A 14,060-nucleotide genomic window follows, 5' to 3' on the forward strand; every position below is an offset into this window, starting at 1 on the left:
AAAATTCCGCTGGTACATTTGAATCTGAAATACGGTCAACCAATACAGTGAATTCCACCGCATGGCGGCTAAATTTCAGTAATACAAACACTCCGTGTGGCTCACAGGAAAACCTACCCAACAGCAAACCACCGAAACGAACCACACAACATAAATGGACGTGGCTTGGTACTTAAAACACCACTCAACTTCGACGTCCTTGGTCGGTGAGCCCACGAAGCTCGTAGCCATCGGACGGCTCAACAAAGGCTCCGACACTGCGCAGGGGCTGCCAACGGACCCAGCCGACTGCACCGCGCCGAGATAACAACTGACCAACTCTTCTCAGAATGCCGACAACAGTTCGAACAGTCATCAGTGGAAATAACACCAACTACACACACAACCAGACAAACACTTGCCCGAAGACCTGAATGATAGGTATACACGCACGAAGACAATCGGGAGTCGAAGCGCGCACGCGCGCGCGCGCCCACCCCTCCCCCCCCCCCCTCCCACACACACACACACACACACACACACACACACACACACAGAGAGAGCCGACTCATGAACAATCGGAGAGCCAAAACGCGTCGTCCGGTAGGACGACCGACCGACGATCCTCAAGTGATGCTTGGCGGCAACGGTCGGGCGAGTCACGTCGACGCAGACCTCACGGCTGCTCCAACCTGACTGCACTAAAGTGCGAGTTATTTATGTTGGCGGCCGAGTTTAGGTTCGTTCTGCGCAACTGACGTCACAAAACACAGTCAGCCAATGATCAGAGAACGACGTTGCCAGATCTCGACTGCAGAGCAGAGCACGGACGAGTGTCTTCAGTTTTAGAAACGTTCAGTCATAAATAAAGTAATAGAGCAAAAGCAATGTCTTGATAGCAGACATTCTGTTATAGATAGTTTGGAAAAAGCATTCTTTATACCAATTGTTTCATATTCTATTAATTAATTAAACCAAACAAGCAATAAGACTCCTAATTCAGGCGATAGCAAGGAAAGGTGTTTGTATCAATCTCACTAACCGTTTTTTCGCAATAAAGAACAGAGGTAATTGTTTATTTCCTATTGTACTTCGACGAAGTGTGAGTAATTCATAGTCATACCAACAGTGTTTGTCAGTATTCTGCGTGACATGTTAGACTCCTTATGGAGACATATTGTTTGATGAGCTGCGTTAGCGTAATGGTTAAGGCATTGGGTTAGTAAGCGAAAGGTGAAGAGTTCAAACCTTGTGCAATGCTGAATATTTTCTTTATTTAAAAACAATATGGAAGGGTCTTACTTCACGAATTTTATTCGTTTGAATTCAATTTTTTGAAATTTCTAGTGCTTCGTCTCTTCATTAACCCTTTCGCTGCTGCAGACACGTGCTCCCCGCATTCCGCGCTGCACTGCTCGCCTGTGCAGACACATGGTGTTCAGACTGCTTTGACACACTTATCATTCGATTTAACAAAAACGATTTGGCCCAAAAATTTGATTTTTACACATTTTTTGGACTGATACCTTCCCCCCATAAATGACTTAATTTTGTTTCGATGTTCAACGCAGTTATTGTGTAGTATTAAATGTAGTAAACCATTGCACGAAATTTTGAAGAGTTTGCAGAGGTAAAAGTTCATAGCGTATACTTTCTGTATGGTCGATTTTAGTTGCCACAATGTTGAGAATGAAATGTGGACAAGATACCTAAATTTCATATAAAATTTACTGTATAACAATATCTCATTTAATTTAAGTACCACATAGGTGTCGTATGTAATATTGAGAAATATTCCGTCTTTCGCGACTGTAATAAAAGTTTAATTTACACCGGACGCGTTTGGCTTTATTTTAAAACACTTCAATCAATCAAAAGGAAATAGACAAAATACATTAAACAAAACTGTGGACTAACAAAAACATTAGGACTTGAATATACCGTCCATCAGTGAAGGCGCGTGCGTCGTGTGCAACTGGCAACGCAGCAATCTCCCGCGTCTGGGCGGGCATGCGCGAGCCGCCAAGATAAAACAATTGTACTATAGTGCCGCATTGCAACTCCCCGACTGACAGGTCCGGACAGCGCTCCAGACGCGTTCCAACTGACTGGCAGCCCGAACGCCTGACCCGAACTCCAAAACCTGAACTGGCTCACGACAGACAAAGAGTGGGAAGTAATAGCAATCGAGCAAAGATGCTACAAGATGGGATACATCGATACGCGCTGCTAACGTCGCTCACGGTCAGGCAAAGCAGAAACTTTGTGACAGTAGTAATTTAAATTAACGTAGTGAGGTGGATGCACGTTAAAAACAGGGTGCAAAATACATGATGGTGGGAACACGAGCCATGCACGGCTCAGTGTGTTAAATACAGTCAAAATTGTTTATGAAATTATCGTGAAATGAAAAACGAAACATAATTTGTAAAGCAGCTGATCGCAAATTATGTCAGCCGCAGCATGTGTAAGAGAAAGATACGTAAAGAAACCGATAGAAAATGTAAGCAAGTACAAATTAACTAACAATTAACTGCAAAGACCACATGCTTATCTTCTTGCTTACGTTTTATCAGTGATTCCCATACCTACTGTTCAAGTAATACTTAGCAATGTTTGCATCAGCGGCCCAAACCATTACGAAAGAATATGAATAGTACTACCTTTGACAGAGGCTTCTGTTCTGTGGCAACGTGGATTCCGGTGATATCTATGATGTTGGGCAGGTGCGGGTGAGGATATTCCATGACGAAGTGGTTGGTGGTTATGAGGAGACTGACGTTCCTGTCTGCTTCGTACACAGACGGAGGATCTGGACCAAAGTGTTTCCTCATAAGTGCTTCTTGAAATGGCATCTCCTTACAGAACCACATGTGCATCAGCCTTAAATAGAAGTACGTGTTGTACAGTCGCTGCCAGAAATTCATACGGTCTGAGTACCCGAGCCACATATCCGGCATGAAGGCAGGGTTAATTGCGCTTCCGAAGTTGTAGTAGACGGACGAGGGTGCCGTCAGAGTCAGAAGCTTCACAACAGGAGGCGAGCCCATTTTGTGTATGAGTCCATAATAACACACGTAGATGAAGCCCTCCAGGATCTCAAGGTCATACGGTTCGCCAGACCTAGAAGTAAGAAGAATATTTATTTTATTTCTTTAGTATTTGGCAGAACTACAGGAAAAGGTGACACATGTAAAACAGAAAAATGAAATAGATCAAAAATACGAAAATATCAATAGACTAGTATAAAATTATGGTAAGAGAATTTCATAGTTTCATCGTAGATCTATAACCACAAATTCAACTTTGCAAGAGTCGTAGGAGAGACCTCCATGTACCAGTATTCTTCACGTCTTCTTATTCGGCACTCTTGGATAATGTGATCTAGTGTTTCTTCCATTGCACCAGAGTCTCGTTCAGGACTGTGTATGGTCACCAATTTATAAAGGCATGTTTTTCAGCCTTTGTGCTTGGTATTGAAGTGGTTAAGGCGGTTCCATGTTTTCCTTGGCAGCTGCATACCTATATGCTGTATGATTCTGTCCTTATGAATCCTCAGGCGCTGTCGACCAGACGGTGTCAAAAAGGTCTCTAGCATTCTTCTGTATGCCAAGAAGCAGACTGGTGGAGAACGCTGAGTTCCAAAACAGGTTTTCTACATTTCAGCCTGCTATGTGGAAGGTGGGAATTTATTGGGTCTGACCCATTATACACTAACAGAAAAAAATCGCAGCAACAAAAAATAATAAACCTAGAGTATAGAAATGTCGGGAGCACATACTTAACTGAGTAACATTGTAAGATCACAGTTTAATGTAAGCGCGATATCAGCCAATGCACATGTGAAATGCTGGTACATTAACAACCGGTATAACCGCCAGAATGTCGAATGCAAAAGTGCAGACGTGCATCCATTTTGTTGTGTAGGTGACGGATGTCAGTTTGTGGGATGAAGTGCCATGCCTGTTACCCTTGGACGGTCAATACAGGGATGGTTAATGCTGTTTGTGAAACACACTGGAGATGTCGCCCAAAAGCGTCCCATTGTGTTCGACTGGAGACTAGTCCGGTAATCGAGTAGTTCAAGTCAACATGTCGACATTCTACAACAGTGGTATGTGGGCGAGCGTCATCCTGTTGAAAACACCACTGAAAAGCTGTTCATGAACGGCAGCACAATAGATGTAATCGTCAAATTGACTTACAGTATTGCAGTCAGGGTGCTCGGGATAAACACGAGAGTGCTCGTGCTATCATACTAAATCGTATCCCAGACCACACCTCCAGATGTAGCTCCAGCTTGTTTAGCACACAAACACAGTGGTTACAGGCCCAGGCCCAGGCCAACACGTGGCCGTCACTGGAACCAAGGCAGACTGAGTTTATCAGAAAACACAGCAGACCTACAGCCTGCCCTCCAATGAGTTCTCGCTTGACACCACAGACGTCGCAAATGGCGGTAGTTTGAGGTCAGTGGAATGCACGCTACTGGGCATCTAGCACGGAGCTGTCCTTGAAGTAACTGATTTGTAACAGTTCGTTGTGTCACTCTGATACCAACTAGCGCCCAGATCTCTGCTGCAGACGCAGTACGATGCACCAGAGACATACACCGAACACACCCTCTCTGTAGAGCCACTTGGGCATGTTCAGGCTGGTCTTCTTGCGACCATACATTGACAATCGCAGCCAGCAGCCATGCACAGTAGCTACATTTATGTCACACAACTTCTTTTGGTAGTGCGAATTTTTTCCGTCAGTGTATTTCCATACTCGCTCCACAACATGCTGAAGTCCGAGATTTGGTGGTGCTAAACGACAGTAGATAACACATGCAGTTCCATAATGCGCGTGACGAGTAGACAACCTCCAACCCACTCCTGCAGCGCTATGATATGGGAGGCTGACTAAAAGTCTACACAAACTGCGGCTGAACTAAATATTGCGTCCTTCCCTGACAGGGGAAACTACAAAAGAGCAGGAAGATGACAGGTAGTTTTGTAGTAACTGTGAAGGGAGACAAATTGAGCACCCAACGTTAGTTGTATTCAATGTGGTGCAGCCAATACACTTCCATAATCAGTCCTGTAACCATGTTCTCCTCCCCCATGAACCATGGACCTTGCCGTTGGTGGGTAGGCTTACATGCCTCAGCGACACAGATAGCCGTACCGTAGGTGCAACCACAATTGAGGGGAATCTGTTGAGAGGCCAGACAAACGTGTGGTTCCTGAAGAGGAGCAGCAGCCTTTTCAGTAGTTGCAGGGGCAACAGTTTGGGTGATTGACTGATCTGGTCTTGCAACATTAACCAAAATAGCCTTCCTGCGCTGGTACTGGGACCAGCTGAAAGCAAGGGGAAACTACAGCCGTAATTTTTCCCGATGGCACGCAGCTTTACTGTGTGGTTAAATGATGATGGCATCCTCTTAGGTAAAATATTCCGGAGGCAAAATAGTCCCCCATTCGGATCTCTGGGCGGGGTCCACTCAGGAGGACATCGTTTTAGAAAAAAGAATTCTGGTCTTGTACGGATCGGATCGTGGAATGTCAGATCCCTTTATCGGGTAGGTAGGATAGAAAATTTAAAAAGGGAAATGGATAGGTTAAAGTTGGATATAGTTGGAAGTAATGAAGTTCGGTGGCAGGAGTAACAAGACCTCTGGTCAGGTGAATACAGGGTTATAAATACAAAATCAAATAGGGGTAATACAGGAGTAGGTTTAACAACGAATAAAAAAATACTAGGAGCTCGGATAAGCTACTACGAACAGCATAGTGAACGCATTATTGTAGCCAAGATAGACACGAAGCACACGCCTACCAAAGTAATACAATTTCATATGCCAACTAGCTCCGCAGATATGAAGAGATTGCAGAAATGTATAGTGTGATTAAAAAAATTAATCAGATAGTTAAGGGAGATGAAAATTTAATACTCATGGGGGACTGGAATTCAGCAGCAGGAAAAGGGATAGAAGTAGTAGGTGAGTATGGACTAGGGGTAAGGAATGAAAGAGGAAGCCATCTGGTAGAATTTTGCGCAGATCATAACTTAATCATAGCTAGCGCCTGGTTTAAGAATCATGAAAGAAGGTTATACATATATATATATATATATATATATATATATATATATATATATATATATATATATGGAAGTTAGATTATATAATGGTAAGACAGAGATTTAGGAACCAGGTTTTAAATTGAAAGAAATTTCAAGGGGCAGATGTGGACTCCGACCAGAATTTATTGGTTGTGAACTGTAGATTAAAACTGAAGAAACTGCAAAAAGGTAGGAATTTAAACAGATGAGACCTGGATAAACTGAAAGAACCAGAGGTTGTAGAGAGTTTCAGAGACAGCTTTAGGGAACATCTGACAAATACAGGAAAAAAAATATAGTAGAACTAACTTTGAGAGATGAAATAGTGGAGGCCACAGGATCAAGTAGGTAAAATGACGAGGGCTAGTAGAAATCCTTGGGTAACAGAAGAGATATTGAATTTAATAGATGAAAGGACAAAATATAAAAATGCAGTAAATGAAGCAAGCGAAAAGGAATACGAACGTCTTAAAAATGGCTAAGCAAGTATGGCTAGAGGACAAATGTAAGAAGGTAGACGCATATATCACTAGGGATATGATAGATACGGCCTACAGGAAAATTAAAGAGACCTTTGGAGAAAAGAGAAACACCTATATCAACATTAACAGCTCAGATGGAAAACCAGCCCTAAGCAAAGGCGGGAAAGCATTATATAGAGGGTCTTTACAAGGGCGACGTACTTGAGGGCAATACTATCGAAATGAAAGAGGATGTAGATGAGGATGAGATGGGAGACACGACACTGCGTGAAGAATTGAAAGACTAGGTCAAAAAAAGGCCCCGGGAATAGACAACATTCGATTAGAGCTACTGATATCCTTGGGAGAGCCAGTCATGACAATCCTCTACCATCTGGTGAGCAAAATGTATGAGGCAAAATACCCTCAGACTTCAAGAAGAATATAATAATTCCAATTCCAAAAACAGCAGGTGTCGGTAGGTGTGAAAATTACCGAACTCGCAGTTTAAAAAGTCATGGCTGCAAAATACTAACACGAATTCTTTACAGACGAATGGAAAAACTGGTAGAAGCCGAACTCGGGGAGAATCAGTTTGGATTCCGTAGAAATGGAACACGCGAGGCAATACTGATCCTACGATTTATCTTAGAACATAGATTAAGGAAAGGAAAACCTACGTTTCTAGCATATGTAGACTTGGAGAAAGCTTTTGACAATGTTGACTGGAACACACTCTTTAAAATTCTGAAGGTGGCAGGGGTGAAATACAGGGAGCGAAAGGCTATTTACAATTTGTACAGAAACCAAATGCCAGTTATAAGAGTCGAGGGACATGAAAAGGAAGCAGTGGTTGGGAAGGGAGTGAGACAGGATTGTAGCCTATCCCCGATGTTATTCAATCTGTATATTGAGCAAGCAGGAAAGAAAACAAAAGAAAAATTTGGAGTAGGAATTAAAATCCACGGAGAAGAAATAAAAATTTAGAGGTTCGCCGATTACATTGTAATTCTGTCAGAGACAGCAAAGGACCTGGAAGAGCAGCTGAACGGAATGGACAGTGTTTTGAAAGGAGGATATAAGAAGTACATCAACATAAGCCAAACGAGGATAATGGAATGTAGTGTAATTAAATCAGGTGATACTAAGGGAATTAGATTATGAAATGAGACAGTTAAAGTAGTAGATGAGTTCTGCTACTTGGGGAGCAAAATATCTGATGATTGTCGAAGCAGTGAGGATATAAAATGTAAACTAGCAATAGCAAGAAAAGAATTTCTGAAGAAGAGAATTTTGTTAACATCGACTATAGATTTAAATGTCAGGAGGTCGTTTCTGAAAGTATTTGCATGGAGTGTAGCCACGTATGGAACTGAAACATGGACGATAAATAGTTTGGACAAGAATAGAATAGACGTTTTCGAAATGTTGTGCTACAAAAGAATGCAGAAGATTAGATGGGTAGATCACGTAACTAATGACGAAGTATTGAATAGAATTGGGGAGAAGAGGAAATTGTGGCACATCCTGACTAAAAGAAGGGACCAGTTGGCAGAGCACGTTTTGAGGCATCAAGGGATCACCAATTTAGTATTGGAAGGTTTGTGGATGGTACAAATAGTAGAGGTAGACCAAGAGATGAGTACATTAAGCAGAATCACTAGGATGTAGGTTGCAGTAGTTGCTCAGAGATGAAGAAGCTTGCACAGGATGTAGTAGCAGGGATAGCCGCATCAAACTAGTCTCTGGACTGAAGACCACAACAACAACAACCATGTTTTGTAATTTATCGATAGCATCAGGTCATGAAGTGTCTGGAGGTTATATGTAGCGCAATGTGTAAATGAAACATACAATCATTCGGAAACCAGTACTATGTGCAGTCAGTGCCTACAGAAGAACCTACTGACGCATCAAAATAATAAAGAAATGAAAAACAGTGATGATACTAGGTATTAATAGGTGAAACATATTTGGTTCAAAACAAAATAAACATTCACTTGACGATATTGTTCTTATCTGCAAGATAAATATAAAATAAAAATCAGTTGCAAGGTGCTAGGTTTCGTCATTATTATCTGCGAAATAAACAACCAGTCTGCAAAAGACTTTTATACACAAATGTTAAACTCAAAATGGTTTCCAATAATTATAATTATGATAATAATTATGTAAAGATAACAGAGTTACCTGAATGTTTAACAGTACTTAATTGAAAGAGCAGTTATCAAAGCAAGTATGATTTCAAAAATGGTTCAAATGGCTCTGAGCACTATGGGACTTAACGTCTAAGGTCATCAGTCCCCTAGAACTTAGGACTAATTAAACCTAACTAACTTAAGGACATCACACACATCCATGCCCGAGGCAGGATTCGAACCTGCAACCGTAGCGGTAGCGGCGTTCCAGAATGTAGCGCCTGCAACCGCTCGGCCACCCCGGCCGGCAAGTAGATAATTTCAATACTATTGTATTAGTTTCTGTTCAAGATACATGTGTCAACATTTATCTGGCAGTGGCTTGCAAACAAAGTTTTCAGCGTAGCACTGAAGTACAGAAAATTAAACAATACAGTAATTACGTATAAAATAATTCGTCTACCTTATGAAACTCTGCACCGAAGTCTCATTTGGCTGCACCTCAGCCGAATACCCGACAATGCCCTGCATGATGTTCATCGACTTTATTGGTGGTTCTTCGTATATCTTCACAAAATCATAGTCACCTCTTATGGGTCTGTAAGCTACTGACAAGTCAATCTCGGTATAGTTCTCGTGAGATATCTGAAATGCGAATGCAACAGACTCAGTCATTCCACCTAAATGATATTTAGATGTATCGTTATGATATTGATCTGCAAGAATAAAAAAGGTTGGTGTCTTAAAAAAATTATTTCTTCTCCCAATAATATGATCTGGACAAGCATTTCTTCTGGCATTTGGTGTAATTGATTCCAAGATACAATGAATAATTTTGGTGGACTAACATCTCTGCTGACTGGGGTCTACTTGTTACCTAAGTACACAAAACAGTTATATGATCAGCGTTTTGACAGACCACATGGAATCAATGATATCTTCATAGTTACCACTCTGTATAATTTCTGTGGAGTTTTATTTCATGTCACAATGATTTTAGGCAATAGCTCCAACATTTCACAAGTACAATTCAGTAATCGACAAAGGTGTGTTCATACTATATTATCTTTAAATTCTTTACCAATCTGTAATGTTTGGTCGATTCTAGTTTCGTGTATGCACAGCCCATTCGAATGGAGTGTGGATATCGGTAAAGTCTTCCTGCAAATAAATAGTAACTTCTAGTGTTTCAGTATCACTCAATCTCAATAAAAAATTAATTATGTAATTCCGTTTTTCCCACCGACAATCAAGAAGGCCCCATGTGTACGATGCAGGCCGGCCGGTGTGGCCGAGCGGTTCTTGGCGCTTCAGTCTGGAACCGTGCGACCGCTGCGGTCGCAGGTTCGAATCCTGCCTCGGGCATTGGTGTGTGTGATGTCCTTAGGTTAGTTAGGTTTAAGCAGTTGTAAGTGCTGGGGAACTGATGACCTCAGAAGTTAAGTCCCATAGTGGTCAGAGCCATTTGAGCCATTTGTACGATGCTACTGTTCACAATTTTTTTAGGAAAAGTATAGCAAAACGTAATGTAAAGGTTAAGTACGCTTACAGGTAACATTCCTATCTGATATCCTTTTCATTATTATTTATTCTTTCATACTGAGTGTTACTGGTTGTCCCTGACATGCCTGCCACTCCATGTACGAATAATAAACAGCTGCTGAAAGAATATGAAAAAGAGTATTCCTGACTGCCGACAATGGACCATACAGAAGCAGTGTTAGAGCTGCCAAGTCTCTAGGTATTGCTTGAAACTGCGAATTCGATTACGCCTAACGAGTAGATTAATATCTGAATAGAGTGTACAAAACGCAGAAGTGCATCTGCATCGGAAACATGCTGGTGATATAGAAATTCAGTGTGAAAATGTTAATGTTACCCTGTGGCACACAATCTGTTGTTATTTCTGTGAATCGTGGGATAATGGAGGGATGGAGTACGTAAAATTACGTTTGCTAGCCGAAATAAGACTGCTCTTATTGTTGATTCCTAAGGCATCGACTGCACAACTACCAGCGCAGCACCGCGAAATGGCAATAAAGGGCGCTGACCGCAGGCCGTTGTAAAGAACGGGTAGCGCGATACCACCAGCAAGAGAGACTTCAGCGCCCCCTATAAAAGCTGATTTAACCAGCCGCCCGCCGCTGATCAGCCCCAAGTTCGGTCGCAGACTTCGAGAGCATCAGTACTGAGTAACAGGAGACATTACTGAGCCGGTGCCCTGAGAGCAGTAATAGGGAGTAAAGTACTTCTCTTTAGGAGGCACCGGAAGAAGTTACGTTTCTTTTCTTTTTAGAAATAATGTGATCAACTAATCTCGAAGTGTTGTCTACAGATGATTTTGGATCCTGCCATCGGCGATCGCTACTTCTCTCCTTCCGTGTTAGTGTCCTTGCTGACTCCCACAGTAGCTAACACACACCTGGATATGAGGATTCCAGAACCAACTCTGCCTTCGCTCTAGCTGCTCCGTCACAGCGCGTCCTAATATTTCTCTCTATTCCTTCAGAGGCGCGTTGTTACTGTGTTTTTTCTTTTGCCATGCTTCTACTTACAGTTTGTTGCGGCACTCCTCTCGTTACAATGGCCTCTGACCCGCCTCCTACATCACTTGTGCCTACACCTTGTAATGTCTCTTGCAGCGGTCTCTCCGCGATATTTTCAGAAATTTTATAAATTATATAACTCAGTACATATTTCTAAATATCTCTTCTTATCTTACCGATTATCACTGCAAAGTAGTTTCAAGCCCTATTATTCCTTGGAGCGTCCATTTACTCCATGGAATACCTTCTCTGCTATTTACTCCATGGAATACCTTCTCTGCTATCTATGTTTTCTCTTATGAAAAGAAGGAAGGAGATCTTGCCGATTAGCCGTGAAAGAACGAAGATGTATATGTATGTATTGTTGAGCTAGTCGCCATCTTGATGAGCTTCTGTATGAGAAGGAATTTAATACATGAGCTAAACTAAAGTAAGTGTGTTCGCGTATTATTTAACTGATTATTATTGACAGTGTCTGCTTACTACGCTGTGTTGCACGGGATCAGTGGGGAACGTCTGATTTACACTGGACGAACCTGCCGTTTTGTATGCTCAAGATATCCAGTTTATTACTTCCAATAAATAGGCTAACACGGTCTTACCAGCAGATCTTCGGTCTTCCCCATGTGATCACCGAAAGTTATTAATTATTACAAATGTTTTCAAAAGATCGACTAACAATTTTCGTCGCACCGAGACTTCGAAATTGCTTCACTGCCTTATGGAATTTAAGTTAAGCTCAATTTAATCAGGATAGAACAGTGTTGAACTGTGTGAATGTGATAATCCTGCTTTGTGAATGAAAATTCCCTTAATATACGCATGTTTTTTACTATCCTGATCAGTGAAGCTAAATCAGGCCGGTGTAAGAGAGGTTTTAAATTTTAAATCCCACAAAAAATATTAAATTTGGCTTCACTGTGACAGGACACATTTTTGGGCATTACTTAAACAATGTGTGAATTTTATGTTGCATGTGCACGAGAGAAAAGAAGACGAGGCCTTTTCCAGAAGTCACAATTTCGCCACAACCTACGAGAACGTCGTTCAGGCCAGACAATATACAATTAAATTTTTGTAGATAGAAATTTAGAATAGCTATTTAAATATCTATCGTTGGACTTTGAATATTTTTTGAATCAGATTGATTGAGTGACTGTTGGGTTGAATTTTAGATAGGAAGTGTTTATTATAAGTGAATATTATGCAAAGTTTAGGTCAGTGACATTATTAACTCGGATGCGAGTGACTTTACATATTTATTGTTCTGTGTATTAATGGTTCTTACTAGGGCGGCTTATAAAATGGCAATGCAACAGGAGAGCGAATCACAACAGCCCTCAGCTGTTTCTGAGGTTAGTGAAACATTAGACGCTAGCTTAACTGAAGCAGTGCCTAGCGGCAGCATTAATCAGGCCCTACAACAAAGCTTAAGTGTTTCGATGCCATCTGAGCAGGACGAAATAACCCATTGACTGTAATCATGCAGCAGTTAACACTGTTAGCCAAAAATGTAACAGATTTAACGAAAGCGCAAATAGAGACTAAAAGGGAATTAACTAAAGCGCAACTAGAGACTAAAAGGGAAAGGAATGAACAATTAGCAGCCAATCAAGTGAAAGTGGAACAATTAGCAGCCAATCAAGTGAAAGTCCAGGAGCAATTACTAGCTAATCAAACAAAGTTGAATGAGCGAATTAGAAGCTAATCAAGCGGAATTAAATAATAAATTAGTAGAGAGTTTTCAGAAACTTGATGATAAATTAAATAAAACTGCGGAAGAATTGAAAATTGAGAATGAAAAGACACAATTAAAATTAGCTGCTCAAATTGAGCAAGTCACTCAACAGTGTAATGAAAATGCGAAGAAGTTACGCCTAGAGCTAACCGAGTATGTTGCTACTGAGCTTGATACTATTAAAGAGCAGGTCGAGTCAATCCCAAAGATAGTTCAAGCACAAGAACAGATGCAATGTTCTATGGCGGTAATTCCGGTATTAGTTGAAGTTCAAGATGAATTAAAGCAACAAGTAAATGAGATGTCAGCAGATATGCAAGATTTGAGACAATCACAAGACAAGATTCCGAAGGACATCCAAAATTTGGATAAATCCATAAATAACATAAAGGAGAGATAAGACGAGGTTGATCATAAGGTAAACATTCTCGTCGCGGGATAATTCTCGCAGTTAAGTTTGGAAACGCAAAGCATTTCTTCAGACACCAATCAGTAAACGAGATTCGAGAAGCCAGAGAACCGAAGAAAGTTAATTTAATAAAGTGTTTCGAGAAGCCAGAGAATCTTTAACTTTATCTCGAGAAGATTTGCGCTCCACGCAATTACTAAAGGGTTTCGAGAAGCCAGAGAATATTTAAGTTTATCTCGAGAAGATTTGCGTTCCACGCAAGGAAATGAACCTACACTCCTGGAAATGGAAAAAAGAACACATTGACGCCGGTGTGTCAGACCCACCATACTTGCTCCGGACACTGCGAGAGGGCTGTACAAGCAATGATCACACGCACGGCACAGCGGACACACCAGGAACCGCGGTGTTGGCCGTCGAATGGCGCTAGCTGCGCAGCATTTGTGCACCGCCGCCGTCAGTGTCAGCCAGTTTGCCGTGGCATACGGAGCTCCATCGCAGTCTTTAACACTGGTAGCATGCCGCGACAGCGTGGACGTGAACCGCATGTGCAGTTGACGGACTTTGAGCGAGGGCGTATAGTGGGCATGCGGGAGGCCGGGTGGACGTACCGCCGAATTGCTCAACACGTGGGGCGTGACGTCTCCACAGTACATCGATGTTGTCGCCAGTGGTCGGCGG

General features: G+C 41.7%; 1 protein-coding gene across 1 annotated transcript in view; it reads right to left on the reverse strand.

Annotated features, from left to right (window-relative positions):
• LOC124776006 (UDP-glucosyltransferase 2-like) overlaps positions 1–14,060 on the reverse strand; it is a 66,280-nt gene that overhangs the window by 19,688 nt on the left and 32,532 nt on the right. The window contains exons 2-3 of the mRNA XM_047250848.1: positions 9,150–9,331; positions 2,643–3,102 (exon numbers count right to left, since the gene is read on the reverse strand). Of these exons, the coding sequence (XP_047106804.1) occupies positions 2,643–3,102; positions 9,150–9,331 (642 nt within the window). The remainder of the gene's footprint in view (positions 1–2,642; positions 3,103–9,149; positions 9,332–14,060) is intronic.

Source organism: Schistocerca piceifrons, chromosome 2 (assembly GCF_021461385.2).
Source record: "Schistocerca piceifrons isolate TAMUIC-IGC-003096 chromosome 2, iqSchPice1.1, whole genome shotgun sequence".
Classification (NCBI taxonomy): Eukaryota; Metazoa; Arthropoda; class Insecta; order Orthoptera; family Acrididae; genus Schistocerca; species Schistocerca piceifrons.